At 36.6% G+C, this 21,312-nt stretch overlaps 1 protein-coding gene across 2 annotated transcripts in view; it reads left to right on the top strand.

Annotated features, from left to right (window-relative positions):
* Positions 1 to 12,990, top strand: part of LOC117339716 (dopamine receptor 2-like) — a 138,413-nt gene extending 125,423 nt beyond the window's left edge. For both annotated transcript variants that reach the window (XM_033901433.1, XM_033901434.1), the window contains one exon: positions 10,634 to 12,990. In XM_033901433.1, coding sequence (XP_033757324.1) covers positions 11,022 to 12,653 — 1,632 coding nt within the window. In that variant the 5' untranslated portion in view covers positions 10,634 to 11,021 and the 3' untranslated portion in view covers positions 12,654 to 12,990. The remainder of the gene's footprint in view (positions 1 to 10,633) is intronic.
* The last annotated feature ends 8,322 nt before the right edge of the window (positions 12,991 to 21,312 follow it).

Consider the following 21,312-nt stretch of genomic DNA (forward strand, 5'->3'; position numbering starts at 1 on the left):
GAAGTCTGAGTTGGTCTGTACATTCAGTGGCGATTACGCTCTACATACAATAAATATTATATATTGTTATTCTGGTGCCCGTCAATAGGTGTGGCACTGGAGAGAAGGCTGAACTGGTCTGTACAAGTATATCTAAGTTCATGGTACCAGTGTTCGTCAACTGAAAGGACGCAAGGCCGTAATAGCGGACGTAAAACCCGTTAAATAAATGAATAATAGGTACCAGTGGTAATTTTACTTAAAAACAGTTGAATGATTGTGGTAAGCTTTGGTACTGTATCGGCTCAGTATGGTAGAATGACACACGATAATTATTGCACTGTACATACATGTATATACATATCGTTATTGTAGTGTTTTGATAATTGTATTGATCAAGTACATGCCTATGTTATAACAGTGTTCCCATTAACCTCATGTATTGTGTAGATCAGAACGTCATACTGACGACAGGGCGGGAAAATTTCGGGATATTTCTATTACACCTCAATAACTATTCTTTTCTCGTTGATTGACAAATACAGAACAGATGGTCTCTCCATCACCGCAGTCCGTATTTTTATTAGTATTACCTCGACGACACTTGTTATTAAAGCAATACAGTGTATTACAAGCGTCTATGATCACCCGAGATTTATGATCCGCATGATATTGCGGCAGCTCCAAATCTAAAACAACTACGTCCAACATAGTTGGACATATATCCGTATACGAACAGAACAACTTATCTTAGTACTTTCAAGTGTGTGTATTGATTTACCACAGAATTCCAAAGTTAAAGAAAACATCACAATAAGACACTGATTTTTAGTATCAAGCCTTCATTTTAAACACAAACATTAGTAATACATGTACATATAATTATGGTCTTGCGATGGGTTTGTTACTGTGTTATGTTTATTTCTTTCTATATCAAATTCTTAGTGAGTTATTGGATTTTAATCTAGCTTTCTTTAACTTCCTAATCTATCCATAATCGAGAATTATCCCAAATTCTGATAATGGAACATAAGATTTTCCATTTGAAATCTTTGCGGTGTGAAGCAATGTTTTTTTACTGTGGAGCTGCCGGTTTATTTAAACGAGAAAGCTCATTTCGGTTTCCTTATAATTATAATTGTACACGTTTAATTAGCTTTCGGCGCCGACATGAAAATACTGCTAAAAGCTAATTTGGTGAAAATTTAACCAAATACTATGCTTTCCTTTTCTGTTCCTGCTTCCAACCCTTCTCCTATCCAATCCTTCCTTCATCTTTCCATCCTTCCTTTCATTTCTCCTCTACACTTTACTATCCTAAATTATCGTACTTTTTTAACAAACACCAAACAGCAGGTCTAGTGTGATAGCTATACTGGATATTGAATTTTATCCGTCGGCCCAATATAAATCTACTGCATCTGTAGTTAGTCGTACTATTTACCGTAGTCGGTGTAGATGTTATTACTGATAACAGTCAATTAGTAGTGGCAGAGCACGTGCTCAGAACATGAGTAGTGGCAGAGCACGTGCTCAGAACATGAACAAACTCTCCGGAAGGTATCTGAACAAAATTAAAATCGTCCTGTTGTAACTTTCTCCATTTACTGCTTTTAAGTAATTCATTTCCTGTCCAGTTTGGCAGCTCTGTGTGTAACAACAGCACGTGATCCTGATTAAAACATTGGTCTATCAATATATGTCAACTCGCCCTTCCTATTACATTAGGGGAAATATCCAACCATCTCGCCTCTATTACTAAGCTATATTGTCTTTTTACATGTATAATGTTAATGTTCCTGTAACATAACACACTCTCTCCGTTGTTGGGTCCTGATACATGGGTGGAATAAACCTGTTATGTTGTGTGGCCAGACGTAAATTATAGATTGAGTCTTATTATGTAACCACAGACAGGGATAGTGGCCTTAGTGACAACACCTCGCCTACAGTCCATTCTGCCTTAGTGACAACACCTCGCCTACAGTCCATTCTGCCTTAGTGACAACACCTCGCCTACAGTCCATTCTGCCTTAGTGACAACACCTCGCCTACAGCCCATTCTGCCTTAGTGACAACACCTCGCCTACAGCCCATTCTGCCTTAGTGACAACACCTCGCCTACAGTCCATTCTGCCTTAGTGACAACACCTCGTCTACAGTCCATTCTGCCTTAGTGACAACACCTCGCCTACAGTCCATTCTGCCTTAGTGACAACACCTCGCCTACAGTCCATTCTGCCTTAGTGACAACACCTCGCCTACATTCCATTCTGCCTTAGTGACAACACCTCGCCTACAGTCCATTCTGCCTTAGTGACAACACCTCGCCTACAGTCCATTCTGCCTTATAGTGACAACACCTCGCCTACAGTCCATTCTGCCTTAGTGACAACACCTCGCCTACAGTCCATTCTGCCTTAGTGACAACACCTCGCCTACAGTCCATTCTGCCTTATAGTGACAACACCTCGCCTACAGTCCATTCTGCCTTAGTGACAACACCTCGCCGACAGTCCATTCTGCCTTCAGTTTTAATTTGAAGTTGTCCTTATATTCCATTAGCCTTACATGGGTTTCAAAACTACTTTCTAATTATTGCGTCTCCTTACAAATATTTCAAATTAACAAAAACTTTCCAGAGAAAGCGCCTGGTTACAGATATCGTCCTTGTGTTTCCAGAGTGAACATTGGTTTCCGGCATGGAATAAATTCACTGGAGTAGAAATCTTGTATGATGGTTCCCGGTATAATGGCCCTTGTCATTCTAAATCCGATATACAACTTTGCTCTTTCCAAAACAACGTGGTTGTTGATCTAAGTGTCATGTGTTTTCAATAAGGTGCAGATTCCGATCATACACAAGTTATCATAAATCCGACATGTCTATGTACCGAAGGGAACGTTGATAAAGTTGCTCCATCACCGGTACGCTGTCTGCTTTTTTTATTTAGTTCTAGGTAAAAAGTGATGGAATGGAAGAAGCAGATACAAATAAATCTGATTTGTCGCCCTTGGCATATCCACTTGCAAGATAACGGCGGTAGATGGCGCCCAAGGCACCAAAAAAATCGACCGCTTCTCCGATCGAATGATGGGAATAAGATATCATAATTTGATTATTTGCAAATGCATGTTGCAAGTATAAGATTTGAACGTTGATGGACTATAAACAATATTTACTTTTCGAGAAGCTGATTTTATAATTGAGTTTCTATTTTGAGTAATGCATTTGAATAACGACTGGCAATCATGTAGAATTGCTGATAGCCAGAGAAAACAATGTTGATATTTCATCATACCAATTCGTCTCATTAAACTTGGCGGAACTCTTACCCTTATTATGCAATGTGAATGATTACGGTTGTAATATGTTGATAAGGACATCGCCGGAGACCACCTGACTCTTGTGTATGTACTGAACGTGCTGCGTATCACGTCACGACGGCCTGTTACGATGAAGTTATGACGTGTTAACCGTTTCAATATACTTTATTAAGCTAACTTGTCTTTTCACAAGTACAATGTATCAAGAAAACTATTTAATTAACCCACAAATTACCATCGCAGTATAAACACACAAGGTGGCTGATACATTAAAGGACTTTTTTTGCTAAGCGTCTTTTTTATTCTCGATGGCAAAATTATTTCCCTTTTAATTCAAGCACACTGCACTTTTTCGCAAAAAACTATTTTTAATTTTTTCTATTCATATTTGCATTTTTGCTTAATAAAAACAGCATCTCTTCACCATTTATTGGCTGCAAAGCGTAAAATCAAATATGAAGCTAATCAGTCAGTAGAAAAACACTGTTTTATCATGTCGTTGGCACCATTTTTATACTTACCGTAATGTTATAAATCAATGAGTCAGATGGAATCACAACTGAATATATCACTTTCATACAAATGTTTAATTTCATCATCAACAACAATGGGTTTGTATAGATTTTTACATCGCTGACTGAGATCTTGAAATAAAGAGATCATACAGCATTGTGCACGCTACGAATGATTCCCATACCTTTCCATGTCAAAAACAGTACCAAGGTGATTTCATCAATGGCGTTCTGTAACTACGAAAAACGTCATAATGAAGCCAACTTTTTATCTAGTACATGTAACATTTTACATTGTTTTACCAGCATTCAAACTTTTTTTCTACAATGGATCGTTTGCCAGACAAACAAATCACAGTAGAGACTGTGGATATCTATTATGCACAACAAAAGTCGATGAAGACTTCTTGTATACTTAAAGGCGTTCTTATCCCATTTGCTTATGGATCTGTTTGCTATTACTTGGCCTCTCTGGACACAGGGATAGCGGAATGTTTCGAGTCTAATGTATTCCTCGATATGGAGAAGGCGAGATTGGCAGGTACTAACTCCCCGTGGTTACTGTAAATATATCGAAATGTATTTATTGTTTGTTTAGTTAACTTTCTTTTCCCCTTTATTCTGCCGATACCTTATCAAAAAATGTCTCTCAAAACTCCGGGTACACAATGCGGATGTGCGAGATCTTGAGATAAAGAGGAATACAGATTTCTGTAGTGGCATTTCTATCAATTGTCGTTTCATGTCTTTATCTGGGATTTGACCGAATTTATTTTTACGTCACGTTCCAGTCTAGCAACAAGCCAGGCATTGTCATTGATATTGCTAAATATAGGCTGCATAATTGTATCATAAAATCTACAGACACTGCGAGTCATATTACATCTGTTATCTTACACGGACACAGAAAACACAAGGAAAACCAGTCCTAATGCATGTTTATAAGCTAAGAAATGTTTTATTTTTGGAAATGTATGAATGTATGAAGGATGTTTGCTGATATACACACATAAGTTTAAAATAAATATCCCCTTATACTGACACCGCCCTGTCTGAAGAATTGTACCTATTGCTTCCATGGCATGCTTCATAAGAGGCGATTAAATTTGGGATATTTTTAAATAGCTTTCTTCTTCCTTGGTTTTCTCTTGACACTGCCTCTGGTTTGGCCCTTAGTTGAGTGCACCACTATCAGTAAAACCGGAAGTTAACTGCTGCTTAGCGCTTAGCGTTCTGGGAATGGGTTCGTCGGTTGTCAGTGTATTGTGACTGGATGTGGTGTCCTGCTCTGTGTCTCCCGCAGTATGCTAGATCGGCATCACTTCTGCGTTATCATAAGGAGACAAACACGAACATACTGCAGGCTCCAAAGACAAAGACTCACCACATGAATGCATGTAGTACACAAGGGAGGCTGTCCTTAAATGACCATAGCGTTTGATAAGACGCCAGACAATAAAAAACCAAACCCTATTTAGCAATCTGCTCTCGAGACACTCCCTATAAAACAATCTGCTCTCGAGACAATCCCTATGAAACAGTCTGCTTTCGAGACTAGCCCTTTTAAACAATGTACTCCTGAGATCACCCCTATTGAGTAATACTGTACCACCATTTCCTCATTCCCACTCAGCAATTTACTATATATCAATACTCTATTAAGAGCCCGTCTGTGAGAACCTCTTTGAGCGTTCCCTTTAGTGAGGTCTTTGCATACCATATTTCCATAATTCTGTGGCCGTCCAGCGTTTTCATCCACTTAGAAAACAATGCCTGCAGCTTATTTTCCCTCTCACTTTTCCTGTGTCTCCTGTCAGCTACTGATCCCCGGTATTAGGACACAAACCGATATCCTTGTGGCATTAATAAAGCATGAATCCGAGTGTGTGGCCTTCATTTCTTTTCCGACGTCTTGTCAACAAGCTGTCGGCCATTATTGATCATCAGTTATTATACCATAATGAACGAATACACTTGGACAGGAAGCCGTTAAGACACACAGACAGACAGGAAGTAGCACTCTTCGATATTGTCACTGGCCGCTGTACTACAGCATTATAGAACTTTCAATATCAACATAGCGAAACATTGAAGTTTTTAAAACTGATTTTTATTGTATGTTTCATTTTGATTTGAAACAATAATTATTTATAGATATCATGGCATGATCTTTTCTTTGTGTAACGTATCTTCCCAGTACATGTAATTGCTGTGACAACTCTCTATTTCCGAGTACCTTAATAGGCTTCGTGCATGATTTTCGAATATGTTGATGGTAAAAACCAATCTAAACATAAGGCGCATTTAGCAAATATGATTGACAGATGAATTAACAGACGAGTTCGTGACGTTCTTTGGAGTGGGTTGACAATGTGTTCTCCGTTTAGTTTGCTTGGAAAATTCCCGCGTATTATGGTGAAGACGTCCAAACAGAAAATGACGTTGAATATATACTGTAAACGTAGAAATTTACGCGAGGGGAAATTTACGCTGATTACGCGGTGTCCTCTTGATCGCTTAAATTTCCCCGACGCGTATCATTTTGATGTAAATTTGCCTTATCTCGAAATACAAATGGGTGGATCGACCGCAAATATCCCCATGCGTATAGTTTATATATCGCAATCGCAAAATTAACTCCTGAAAAAATAACCACGTTTACCGTAACATTATGACAGCATTTAGTGTCGACGGCCGATACGTAAATTTTGGATTTCATAAATTATTTTGCATTTCCGTCATTTAAAAGAAAAGGGTTAAGCGGACTACATTTTAATCTAAAGCTATGTTTTATGTCAAAGGACAGTTTGTGTCAGCTTCTGACAGGGACATTAACAACAAAGGGTTTCGAGAGATGCTAGTTCATGAAGGCAACGGGAAATGTATTGTTGACATCATGAGCTCATTTGGAAGTATTCTATTTCCATGTGTAATCAAGTCGGGCGTATACTGTGTTTGTATAAATGTCTAGTGATTCCGGTTTCACTTCTGTTATCATTTTGAGATTGTGACTAAATCCGGATTGACCTAGATTTGTATGGCTGATGTTGTTGATGAAGCATAAGACGTTTACTCCTTCTGAAACACCTAGTTACATTCTTGTATATACACTGTATGTTCTTTTTTAGAATCCATGTGTAAATGTTTTTGATCTTATTTGCCCTCATTTTGATAGAATTTAGTTAGAATTTTGGTTTTGTTATTATGTCGTTATTTCCTGTTGTGTTTCATAATGTTCTTTCTCTACCAAAAAGCACGTGGATTTTTTTACTCCATTCAAAAATATGTGCTTTCATCAATATGAAATTTTTATAAGCAAGTGATTCCATAATAAGTTCCTTTTTGATCGCTGATCTGTCAGAGTTGCTTCCCTTATGATCAGGGCGACAAGACCATTATATCAATTCTGGCAAAAACATCAAAGTTCTAATAGATGTGTTGATATGGGTGTTATTGTTCAACTGATCTGGGAACTATTACAAGATAAGGAATGAAATGCAATAAACCATCCTGATAATGGCCCTCTCTACGCGTCGTAACGTACATTTTTTACTTCCGGTGTGACGAGTTTGGGTTGACAGTACATAACGACCCGTACATATAAGGATACTTTCTACGTTTGTATATGCCCAACGTCTCCTGTAAATCTTATCATCATATCTCGTTATACGGTCAACCTGTCAAATTACGATGCTACATGTATATGTAACAATCTGATAAAAATTTCAAAGGTCTGTCTAACATCGGGTTAGACATCGGAATGTCGATTCCGGAACGTTTTTGATACTGTATAGGTAAATCCGTGATATGCTGATAGGGCCGGTTCGACTATAATGAGGTGTAAATCTAGTAAGATAAACCTCGCCACCATGCACGCGCCTCTTATCTTATTTCGTGGTAGTTTACAACAAATTGAGAACAAGCTATTCCTATGGCAATATATCCCCTTTTAGGATACGTCAGCAATTGTAATTTATACGACGTGGTTGGTCCGTTACGAAGTACTACCACAAATCTGCCTGTCATAAAAGTGTGATTCAATTGATTTGGACAATTACAACCTATAACAAGGCTATTTGAAATCCCCAATGTTAAAATTGATGTACATGTACTAAAGAGAGTTCGATTGAGATTGAAAATCCATGAACAACTTTTACGCATGGAATATTTTTTCACTTTCTTCAGATATATCACATCCCTTCACAGAACTGTTTGTACAATGTAAGTTACTCATCTAAAAAGGCAGCAAGGCGACGATAAAATGACAATAATTTACACAGACAATGTTATGTGTATTTTTGTTTTACACCAAACAAGGCACCGTTCAAAGCGCATAACTCTGTCATCAATAATTTCATAAAACAGAGATGTCATGTTTCAGTTTCTCTATCAATCTCTTATAGAAACATAACATTAAATAAACGATTATTTGATTGTAAGCCGTTTCCTCCAGTCTAAAGCACCATTTCACTCCTTTGATGTACAGAAACGAGGTAATAAACGTATTATCTGTTGATATTAAAAACAATTTTGAAGAGCATTGTAATTACCTGTACAAACAGCTCTCACCTCTGGTGGTACGTTTTTTTAATAATCTGGAGTCATTAAAAGTTAAGTTCATACCTGAATACCTATGTCTTAATACTTATGTCAGTTAACTCATGATTGTTTGTACAATGAAATCCAATCATTGAAATTTCACGGTATTTTTTCCAATACGTGCTCCCAGTACGGTGAATTTGTCACGAGACAAACTCAAGTCATCGCATCATGTAATCCACACAAACAATATTCCAAATCCTGATATGTCGAGTATATTTCAATTCCATATGATGACTAAATGTTGGAACTTGTACAAGTCTTAATAGCTTAATACTTTTTTTTATTATATTATTATTGCATTTTAGTTAGATGGTTTTTAATTAAGCAAACATTCATATCAACATGTTACGTTAGTCTATCCAAATTTAAAGCGAAATAAGACAGGCAAAATTGGGTCGTAATTTCTAATTGGTTCAAATCTATACCGTTACCATTTATAGAAGTGGTTCGACGATGAATGGGTATTGCATCGATTGTTTCCTTGGAAACGCTTATATTTCTATCGACTGGACATGTTTTAATCTTATTTTCTGAAGATCAGCTGTAGAATTCTAAATAAAAGTCGTCCTGACTGTAGGTGACAACGATTTCAAGGATATATCGTTTGAAATAGAATCCATGCATTATATCTATTCGGTAAGACCATTGTCTCCGGATAGCAGACGAAGTTAACAGGGGCTCGGTTTCGGATTTTGGAGTAAAGTAGTCTAGACCTTAGACATCACTGAGTAACCATAACACTTAACTGCATTATGTATACACATTCGAAAACCATGTCCATTCCCCAAGTTTTTTTTTAACAAATACTGGATAAATTTGGTAATTGAACTTTAGGTCACCTATATATCTGATAATAAAATTGTACCGATATAACTTGTGAAGATGCTATATTTTTGTGGTGATTTATATAATTTAATGTTCAATTTAGCAAGCTCTGGAAGCCTGTTGATACCGAAAATGACAGCCGTTTTTTTAAAAATTGTTTTACCTAGAAACGTCTGGAGTTGTATTCCTTCACTGACCGAATAACTGTAAATTGTAGTATAACTATATGTATATGCAAATGCAACACATGATGTATATATATGTTTATGTACGTAGATATCTGTACAATACCCATACCCAAAATAAATTCATTCAACTAATAGTAATGTGGAATCTATCCATGCTATAACGATCTTTTTTTCTGACACGGAAGTAGTTTTACAGACTATTTACGTCTATGTCTGTTGTCTGGTAAATAAGAATATATTTACACAAACACGACAGTGTAATATATATGTGTTAACACATAAAGGTTCATTGCAATCGAATAAACCCTTTTCGAAGCGCTTCGCACCCGTGTGCCAATACGACGCATTTCAAATTAAATTAGTAAATTATTCATAGGAAACTCTAAATAAACTCTAAATACAAGTATCTTTTTTTAAGAAAGCGGACTGCGGTGTTATATGGACTGTCTAATGTGTTAATTTTAAAGTCTTCCGTATCGAGTACAACTGGAGTTTGGTCAAATAAGTCTACATTACATTTGCAGATTGGTCTAGGTGGAAACACTACAAGGTCATGACATTGAGCAGGACTGATTTGTTGGGTTGTATTGGTTGAAAATAGGAACAGATATATAGTAGTTCTGGTAGACGTGTGTGTGTTATTATCCAATGGGCCAGTCCGCACATGTAAACAGACAACAAACAGCGGGGTATATAATGACTCATTAGCGTATTTGTGTGTTACACTATATATACGAATTGTATATTGTATATTCAAGGGGACATAATAACCTTGATTTACTGTGAAGTAAGACTTCATGCGATGGTCTCCACATAGAACATTAATCCATGATCTTACTGTAAAACAAATGCTAGTGCACTATCACACATACAACAATGGCGGGGAAAAACCGCTCCATATTTGTGTAAACGTCACAAACTGGCTAGCAGCAGGTAAAGATCAGATATTGTTTAAATTCTTCTATCGTTGTTTGATGGATGTGTTCATGTATTTTAGGTAGAAAACACAGAATTAGAGTTTCAAAATGTATAGATTACGATGGAAACGCGAACAATTATTACTCCGAAACTGACCGAATCGATCTTTCTCTAGGTCTATCATTTAAGTAAACTTTCTTATCATTGGTCAAGTTGAAATAAGTACTTTTATCTGTTCAACCTTCATTTTGACTGATTGCTGTTATTCTATTTATATTTCAGACATTCGATCAAAGCTTCAGACATTCGTGGGTACAACATGGATTTCTAATAAAGGGAATCGGAGCTGGTTTCACGTTTCGTACAGATGGGCGAGAGTTGATGAATTACCTATAACGTATCACGTGTCACCCAAAGCTGCTAGTGCCAAGTCGTGTTGTCGGTATTGACCACCGGTGTTGTATATTATCGTGGTTTTATAAAGATGTGGATTCCTTCATTTACAAATAATAGAATGATTTACCTTCAGGAATCATTGCTTAAGGAACAGAGTTAGCTGCACAAAAAAAATTTTTTTTTTTTTTTAAATGTAACAGATAAGACATTGATATGTGCCTGTACAGTTTGACGGGGAGCTCTGAGTGCTTTATCCTGAATCCATGTCATTGATATGATTCATCAGGAGACTCTGTTGTTTTTTAAATGTGACTCATACCAAGTGGCTCCCTTTTATTATACCTGCAACTATGAACATCACCCGAAATCTCGTCCTTCAAACGAGAATGGGCTGCGTAGTGCCGTCGTCAGAGTTTTAACATACCGGCATCTCTGTTGTTTTTACAACACTTGTGTCATTACAACGGCCATTTTAGCAATATTACCCAGGAGAACCTCATTCATGTCGACTGCAGTACCCAATCAAATTGCATTTTACAACGCGTTTTCAAATTCAACCAATCACACGATTGTTTACAATGAACTGCCGACCATCAATGAAACTTACAATGGAAGTGATTGGGCAAATTTTACCAATTCCACGGATGGCGAATATGAAGTAAAGCGTCCAGTCATTGGGATCGTTTTGTCCCTGTTTACAGTAGTAACCATTTTTGGAAATGTTTTGGTGATTATTGCCGTCTTTAAGGAGATGTATCTCAGAACAGTCACAAACTATTTCATCGTTTCGCTTGCTCTTGCAGACCTGATGGTTGGCGGTATTGTGATGCCGTTCAGCATAAGTCTGGAGGTTACAAATGGAGTATGGCTTTACGGCGAGGAATGGTGTGACCTCTGGCATTCGTTTGACGTACTAGCGAGTACGGCATCCATTTTGAATTTGTGCGTGATTTCGCTGGATCGGTATTGGGCCATAACAGACCCTATAGCATACACAGCAAAGATGTCTATGTGTAAGGTGGGACTTCTCATAGCGTTTGTGTGGCTCTGTTCTGCTGGTATATCGTTCCCAGCGATAGCCTGGTGGAAGGCGGTTACCCCAAGTAATCTTCCTTCACACGTTTGCATGTTTACAGAAGACAGTGCCTATTTGATATTTTCTTCCATAGTGTCTTTCTACTGTCCGACTTTTATCATGATGTTCGTCTATCTACGGATATACCTTGCCGCAGCGGCACAAATTAGAAGTTTAAAAGTCGGAAGTAAAGTGTTGACGTCAAATGGCAGTCATGGTAACAGAGAAATAATGACCTTGAGAATGCACCGAGGAGGAATGAACTCGCCGCGGAATGGCCACGAGGAGCATTACAGACGCGCTACACACGAGGATTACTCGCAGTCATGTGACCGGTGTATGGACAATGACAGTACAGCTTTGACGACACAGGACAGTAAATTGCATTTACCCCACACGCATGCAACAAACGGCGCACACCATCATAGACCGGCAAAGTTTATAACGAAGCGACTCCGACAGTTCGCGTTAAGCAAAAAATTGACTAAACTCGCACGCGAGCAAAAGGCAGCGAAGACATTAGGTATTGTGGTTGGAGTTTTTATAATATGCTGGCTTCCATTTTTTGTTTTTAATGTGTTACAAGGCATATGTGGTATGGGTTGTTTAGTGTACCCGGAGCTACTTTTTCCTGTTTTTACTTGGCTTGGCTATATTAACTCCGGTATGAACCCAGTGATATATGCTCTGTCTATGAGAGATTTCAGACGAGCATTTGGCAAGGTACTATTCTGCTGTTGTCCAAAACAGCGATTTTCTTATCAGCGTGCACATCAGAAATATACAACTTCAACCTCTAGTTTTACAGTGTCATGCGCAGACAGAGTGTAGCAACTAAACACGGATAACATACAATATTGACAGAGTGTTTCGTATTGAATAGTGCTGTAATTATTTATCACACGCTTAATTAACATATGACGTCATAGAGGCCATATGTCCGCCTGCTGGTCAGCGGATGTGATCCTGCTCACGTGCGAATTTGACGATACCTAGCTTTTATGTGATAAATAGAAGCCGGATTCTGTATTTCCTCATTATGTCATCGTCTTTGTTCATCATTTACAACATTCATTGTTTTATTTTGTTTAATACTCAGTTTGCTTTTCAATACCCGTCATTTGGAGATGATTATATCAGATTTGAAATAAAATGCCACAATAACAAATAAGGGAGTTTTTCTCGATTGTTCTGCTGGGTGTCTTCGGCAGTGTGCTTCAGTGATCAGGTAACACTATACAGTCGGCATCGGTTTTCCGCTATCACAATGAGACAACCACAAGCACGCATGTCACGCAGGAAGGCCTTCATCAAATGACCTTAGCTGTTGATAGGACGTCAAACAAACTTGTGTAATTCTAATTGCAAGTTGCTATCAACTAACATTCTTGATACTGCTCCTGGTATGTATTTTTACCCCTACACCGGTTTGGTTACTACTTGTGTTTACCAGTATCATGGGGACATCTCATCAACGTTAACCAGTATGGAACCTCCACTTCACGTGGAAACTGCACTTAGCGAGGTGCAAGTCAAGAACTGTGCTAACAAAGTAAATGTGTCTGCCTACACATTGACAACATTTCAGAATCGACTCAAATTAAACCAGACAGCAATTTATCAAATTCCCTCTTAAAATATCGCGACCACAATCAATGTTATTTAAGCATGCTACGTAGCTTACGATTAATAGATTACGCAAACACAGGGCGATCTGATTTGTCATAATGCGATCCATCACGCTGCCACTACTGCCTGATAGGAAACCTTCCCGGAAGTCAGTCCGGAAAATGGTTAAAGTCGCGTCCATTTGAAGACGTTTGCAAACACGTTGATGCATCTTTATCAACAATTTTATTACATATCTGTTTTTATTTAAACGATGGTGGTGCAAACAGCGTAAGATAAAGTTTATCTTTTAAGATGTTTTACCCTTTGTATATAGGAAAAGAAATTCAATATGTCATCTGTTTTGTAACTACATATAGAAAGTGACATACGACATTCTTTTTCAAATCCAAAGCAATCCCTAAATGTTTTAAAAAAAACAAAATTATCTGTAGAAAATTCAAGTACTCTTAATGATATAATGATTCATAACACCAACACTAAGAAACGGCGAGAAATGCTGAAGAAGGAAAAGAGATATTAGAGTAGTGGGGCACGAGATAGCAGCCACTCCACAGCCTACGTATACGTAATACCTGATTACATCATGATGTGACTGATGGGGATCACGGCCCCTGCGGCGACTGGAGCCAATAACTGACGACTACTATCATATACAAATCAATCACTTCACACACACTTCCAAGCTTCGTTCCAGAGGTTCCACAATGGAGATCGATAATTTTGAAGAAAAATGCAATTGTCATTTGTGACAGCAACATGAATCCATCGTTCGTTATATCTTATATCATCGTGAATTGAATTACGTAATATATACAGGCATTAAACACTGTATAAGCGCATCAAGCAGATATAAGATACATGTATGCATGTGAATTATTTAGACTGGCCATCAGCCCCTAAGTTTTTGTTTTTTTTTGTTACAAGAATTGTTCAGCTAAATTCTTATACTAGATTATCTCCCCCTCGTTTGAAACTTAGGAATCAGACATATCCTGGAGACCAAAATTATGAAGGTCAATTTTTTAACCGTTTTAACACGCTAGACGTATGGGGACAGTCTAGTGAATTATTGTACAAAGTCCCTAAATAAGTCGTCATCCGCTACACCGTAAATGTTACCTAGCGCCAATAGAGACAATGCTTAACTTTGGTTTAGAAAGTATACAGTAATATCTACTGGAAAAAAACTGCTTGTTAAAATGATGATTTGATGCCTTTGGAGTTGAATAACACCTTTCTATTGAGATAGAAAAGAAATTATCAACTTGAAAAAAAATCATATCATCACTGCTTATACCAACACTGTGATGATAAAATATTGTTCTATTACCAATCAGAACGGCGCTTCGTATTAGTCACATTAAAATCAAGGGAAACTCCACGTGACAATGGAGACAATACTTCAGCTGACTACAATAAAACTACATCAAACAGACGATGCAATATATACAAAAGAGACAATGGTCCAGAGTCCACGGAGACAATATATACTAAAGAGACAATGGTCCAGAGTCAACGGTGACAATATATACTAAAGAGACAATGGTCCAGATTTAACGGAGACAATATATACTAAAGAGACAATGGTCCAGAGTCAACGGAGACAATATATACTAAAGAGACAATGGTCCAGAGTCAACGGAGACAATATATACTAAAGAGACAATGGTCCAGAGTCAACGGAGACAATGTAAAGAGACAACAGTGCAATTATAGAGAATTTATATAACAATGTTAAACAATCAAAGGAGACAAAAGATTTTCTTTATAGAAATTGGAGACAACATAATGGTCCAGAGACAACGGAGACAGTATATGTGATACACCAGACCAATGTTGACAACGTGATCGTTCATGGGGATAACACATCTTAAACACTAGTTCAACCAAAAGGAATCAAATATTGTCTAAAGTTTGACATCCAGTACTTTGAACATGATTATGAAGAAGTGTATATGTACCAATTCTGTAAGCGATGTCAACTATAAAATCAAGGTCATTGTGATATTAAACACATGTTATGAAATTTGAAAGGATTTGACTCTTTTATAATTTCTAACAAAAAGACCGACCGAAAGTGATTATTTCAGATGCTTGTTCTTGGACAACAGAAATAACAACATAATTTTATTTGTACAACGGTCATATCATGGATTCATGACAGGTACATTTAAAGGTAAGCCTTCATTAGTCTCGATTGTTAAGTACATGTTGATATTGATAGATTTATTCCAGGAAAAACCAATATCACAGCCTCCCGAAACACATACGCAACCAACACACGCATGCATGTTGTACGCACGGGAGGCCGTCCTTAAATGACCTTAGCTATGGATAGGACGTTAAACAATTTTAACCAAACCACACCAAAACAATATGAAATTACCGCATACCAAAATGCTTCTGATCAAGGAAATACGAAAGTAAAACAGATATACAGTCAACTCATTCACCTGAATAATGGAGGTGTATGGTGATGCCACATCGTTTCTGTCTAAATTAGTGACACGTCATCATTTTTAGTGTACAATTGTAACACGTCATTATTCCTTTTGTGGTTTGGCACACTCATTTGGATAAAACTGTACCACTACAATTTACATGTTCGATAAGGAAAAATATTTACTGTAGCCGATGACCAATATATTCAGATTTATGTCTGTTGAATCCCGATGAAAAATATATCTACGCCATCCAAAATAGTACGACACCTCGGCTTCATGTACGGAAATAGAAGGAAAAACACTCATATTCATAAGCCTCACTGTTCATATACATGCATACAACCTATGATCAACGGCATTGAGTTTGATCTTGCACAATTCTATCCGTTGTAATTTTGAATGTTAAACTTCACCCTTTGGTACTTTATTCTTTCAAATTATCTCTTGATGGTAATAATGAGAATATTTGGATTTATTGTTGCCGCGGTCAGTTACGTAACTGTCTATCCCTAATTCTCTCTATCATTATTAGTACTATTAAGTCAGAGTTTTGGTCGTTTTGTGATACTTTATGCTCCAGTAAAATTGATGGAATGAATGTGGATTTTGAAAAAAAAGTTTTATCTTTCTTGAACATCTGCTCATTAGAACATCTCTTTTATTAAAATATTTGATTTCCCCCTTTTAGCACCACTTCAACATATTACAACCGCCTTTGTACCGTTGATGTGGACGTTTTCTTTTCCAAGAAAGGTGAACGGCGATTCTAGTATATGGTTGTGAAATATGCAGGAACGTCTTTCATAAAACTTACGACTATTAATCCAAAGATGAAATATATACAGAGATGTGAAATCGGGAAAATGATTAAATTCTGATTGACTATAAATTTGTTCACAATGGTTGTCATAATACGATGTACAATCTTCGAAAAGATTATTGATATATGCGTAGGAACAAAGTGTGTCCCTCTCAAGTTTGACTCCATCGAATGACCTCATAAGAACATATCACAAAGACCTTATGAAGCGTACTGTGTATGAATTTATAATCTGTTATATTTAGTTAACAAAACATGTATCTGACTTCGTCAATCTGATGTACATTAGAAGTTTTGAAAGGAAATAAACAAAAATACAGACTCTTCCACATTTTCCGCTTACCACAACGATCTCTACAACCATACAATCATTGACAGCTTGCAACTGAGGTGTATGGTAAACGTAGTGATTTTAATTGATCTATTGTTACTTTACCACTTCTAGGTAGAAACATTCCTCCTAAACCAAATTATGGTGTTAATAAATCTTTCTTTTCAGTTTGGTGCAACAGAAATTTATGTTAACATCAAGGTTATTAGATATATAAATCAATTAGGGTGTAGAAATGTATCAAATCACATCATTACAATTTCCATTCCGAATAATATCAATTAAGATATTCTAATATCGTAAAACGTCACATATCTCAGTGTTTGAATCAAGTGCATGATGAACAAATCAAAGAAGGAAGACATTCATTACCACGCCTGAAAATAGCTTCAGCACTGAATTGATGAACCCGAGTGTAATCCGGTGTCTGAAGCTATTTCTATCTTAATGACCATCGATGTATGTACCTCGACGCGGTAATGAGTGGTGATACTATGTATTGTTTTAGCTGTATGATGGAAGGTGGCTGTTTGGTAGACATACTCATGATTTGGCCCAGTAAAGCAGATTTTTTTATGGTTTATTTGATATAGTTTAATGGTACTATCACATGGTATTCCTTTTTAGATATTTAGCCATTGAATGGTTACCAGATGCCAGTCTATAATCGACAGAAAACACGATTATTTATCGGTTATTTTGTGTATATCTATGGACTGTATGCTAGGATAATGTTACATTTCACTTCATATATTGACCCTACTTACTTGTGTAACGAAATCTGAAACAAAAGTGGCGTTAGTTCAAATCTAAGAAAATTAGAAGGTCCAGTATCAGTAAAATCCCCGTAAAGTCCCCGTATCCCATATCCCCATAAAACTTTTCACACAAAATAGTTTGAACATCAAATTATTTTTATTTATTTGTTTATTTATTTGCTTACAAATTCAATACGAAATGCAAATGCACATATTTTCACTAAAATGTTGTTATGTTCAACTTTTTAGAACTTCTACGCAGGTCAAATGCTTTACTATGGCGATAATTTATTCAAATTTCAGGTAGAAAACTTGTGAAAAAAGACTAACAAGATTATTGTAGCGCAATTCAATGTAAATTGAGAGTCAATGTACTGTAGAAACAACATTGAATTCAACTGCACCCTACATATGTTTCGTCCTTCTATACAGGGAACAACCAACCAATTGAAAAAAAGACTTCTGAAACTTGCCCCTTTGTATACAAAGTTGAGCCAGGTATAACACTTTTGGAAGCCGCTGATTAAGGTCAAACTATTTAATTAGAATTTTATTGCAGAATTTATCCAATTTCAAAATGGTTATAAAAACGTTTGAGCTGAAAAAAAAACTGTACGAAAAGACAATTGGTTGTTTGATCCCTTCTAGGGCTCGTCAGATACCTACATATGTAGGAGGCGACATAGTCAGCTGAATATAGGTCGACATCGACCCAATAATAAAACAATATCAACTTGCGTTTATATGTATATAGCTTATTCTTCTCAATGTCCAACGATTTATAAATTTAATTTATTGTTATTCAAATTTTATTAAGTTTTTACGTGAAGAAAACTTCTACATTGGTTATACGTATATTAAACGTAATTTCTGAAAATAATTTAGAGACACATCAGAAAAGATGAATCAATGTTTTGGATGGATGAAACATTCCTGTACAGTCTGTATCCGTTTTTATATTGATTTTATTTCTTTCATACATATAAATGAACACACGGTCAATTAGCTGTCATTTTACATATTTGTAAGGAATAGCCATCACTTCGACCCAGACAGGTTGGGATCATGTCCGGAAATTGAAGTCCGTTGGGGGATGGATTTTATGACCCCCTGAACATCAAAAATTCTCCACGTCTAACTCAACCGTATTGGTGACCCGATGTCTGCGAAGAAGCGCTTGCATGTTAAATGTCTAGGTATCCCATTGTCTAGGGAAACATATCGAATTTAAGTAAATTATAACTTTCCAAATATAACGGCAAGACATGAATCAAAGATTTGGTTTGGTCAAAACCTTCCCAACACCTCCGACACAAAAATAATCTACCGCTTTCGCTCCACTTAATGCTCGGCAATAAATACTCAAACGAAGGCTTATTGCATTTACACATTTTTTAAAAATACAACCGGTGTTTATAGTAAGCAACTTGATACGGACCATAGTGATCATGTTAAACAAATCTGTCTCATTTGTAAATGAATAAATAGTACCAAACACTGCGTATAACCTTAAAGTTGACGAAAATACCTGACACAATAGCCAAAAGAGCAGGGATGTCTGATGATTTTACAAACAATGATGTATGATTGTTGCTTTTACTGGTCAAATCATTGATTGAACCTATTAGGTATCAACTCGCATTTTATATAGATTTATATGGTCGGTGTTGTTGATTGAGCAGAAGAGAAATATTCTATCATAATACCTATTACACCTTTTATAGTACGAGAGTTTACGATGTCCTGTTGTAACTTGCTAGTGATATGACTGTTTTATTGGAATTAACGAAAGGTTAAGTAAAGGTTAAGTTTATGTCAGACAAATCTTCAGACCAACATTTAATAAGTGTATCTCGGACGGATCTGTAGATCAACATTGAATAGATCTATTTCGGACAGATCTTTAGATCAACATTGAATACCTGTATCTCGAACAGATCTTTAGATCAACGTTGAATACGTTTATCTTGAACATATCTTTTCAGATCAACCTTGAATAATTTTATCCCGGACAGATCGACAGATCAATATTCAATAAGTATATGTGCAGGTCAACATTGAATTCAGTTTTTTAAAAACACCTCCAGGCATGAGAGCATTCTTGTCGAAGACCGCTTTATTTGTTGAATTAGCATATTATGGACAACATTGTAGTTTTAAAATTAATTACATCTGTCTGAGAATATGTATTTTAGTGCATTGGCAATGTTTTTCAGCAGGATATAAAGGTGTGCCAGTATTACGTATCAGTTTATTGCCTGTTGTACCATTACAGTTTCAAACAGACACTCTCTGACCTTTCGTCTCTTACATTTGTTCCCTATTAATTTAACTAATAGTGAAACAGTTGTAGGTGTGAACATATCCTAAGATTTAACAAACTTATTATACACGTTATTCTTGTCATCATTAATTTAGGTTAAACTCAATAGTTTTATGGGTTTATCTGTACTATAAGCATTTGACATAACTGTGTGAATGGCTTCATGTTTCTTCCAAAGCAGTTCATTATGCAAACACGAATAAATGTAAATTTTCCAATTTCAATTCCAACCAAGTTACAATTACCTAACACAAGTGGGTGGATAAGGAACGTTATTATACTGAATATTATGATTCTACGTCACTGTCTAGAACTATTTTATTGACGGAAATAGAAGGTGCTCATATTTCTGGCTGGGAACATCGCCGAAAGCTGGTATAATGAAGCTATTACGTGTACACGCAAGTGGATGAATAAGTTCTTCCAGAGTTATTGAATGCTATCAAACCAGAGCAGGGAAAATCCTTGACCACCGGAAGTGTTGACATCTCCAAGAAAATGCTGGAGAACAAGTGTCGTCAAATGGAAAGCCATTCTGATATTTTAGTTATACTTTACTTTGTTATAGCGATACCTTGACAGCCGATAACGGCCGAGAATGGTCGATTGGGACCGAGAATGGCCGAGGACGGCCGAGAATGATAGGCTAAGAAATAGAGAATCAGAGTGATATCAAACAGAAACAGACCAAAGAATAAAGAAAACACCAGAACAAAAGAAACAAGAGCACCACAAACGGATGGATAACACGCTTGTTTGATCCTATTCAATAAATATTAACTTTTAAGTACCTGGTAGTTGCTCTTCACGGTATAAAATTCACGCACTTATTCTTTTGTTAGAGAGTGAAAACATGAATATATAGTTCACGTTTTGTTAATTGTTAGAAAAGGCGATGTACTGAAAAAAATCAAGAGCACTACATTCCGTGTATTTGAAATCAAGTTCTGCTGACTGTTGGATTTTTTGCTAAATAATGTATAGAAAAGCTAGAAATAACATAAAATTGAAGCAATAAATTTGTGTAAAATATACTTTAAAACGTTTGAGCGTTACATATATAGATCATAAAAAGGTAGGTCATATTCAAAATCGCAACCACGATTGGGTGGAACAAAGGTACATATATCACTCGTGTAAATAATACATTGTATGACCTATAGTGCTTCCAATATGAACTGC

Source organism: Pecten maximus, chromosome 12 (assembly GCF_902652985.1).
Source record: "Pecten maximus chromosome 12, xPecMax1.1, whole genome shotgun sequence".
NCBI classification, from domain to species: Eukaryota; Metazoa; Mollusca; class Bivalvia; order Pectinida; family Pectinidae; genus Pecten; species Pecten maximus.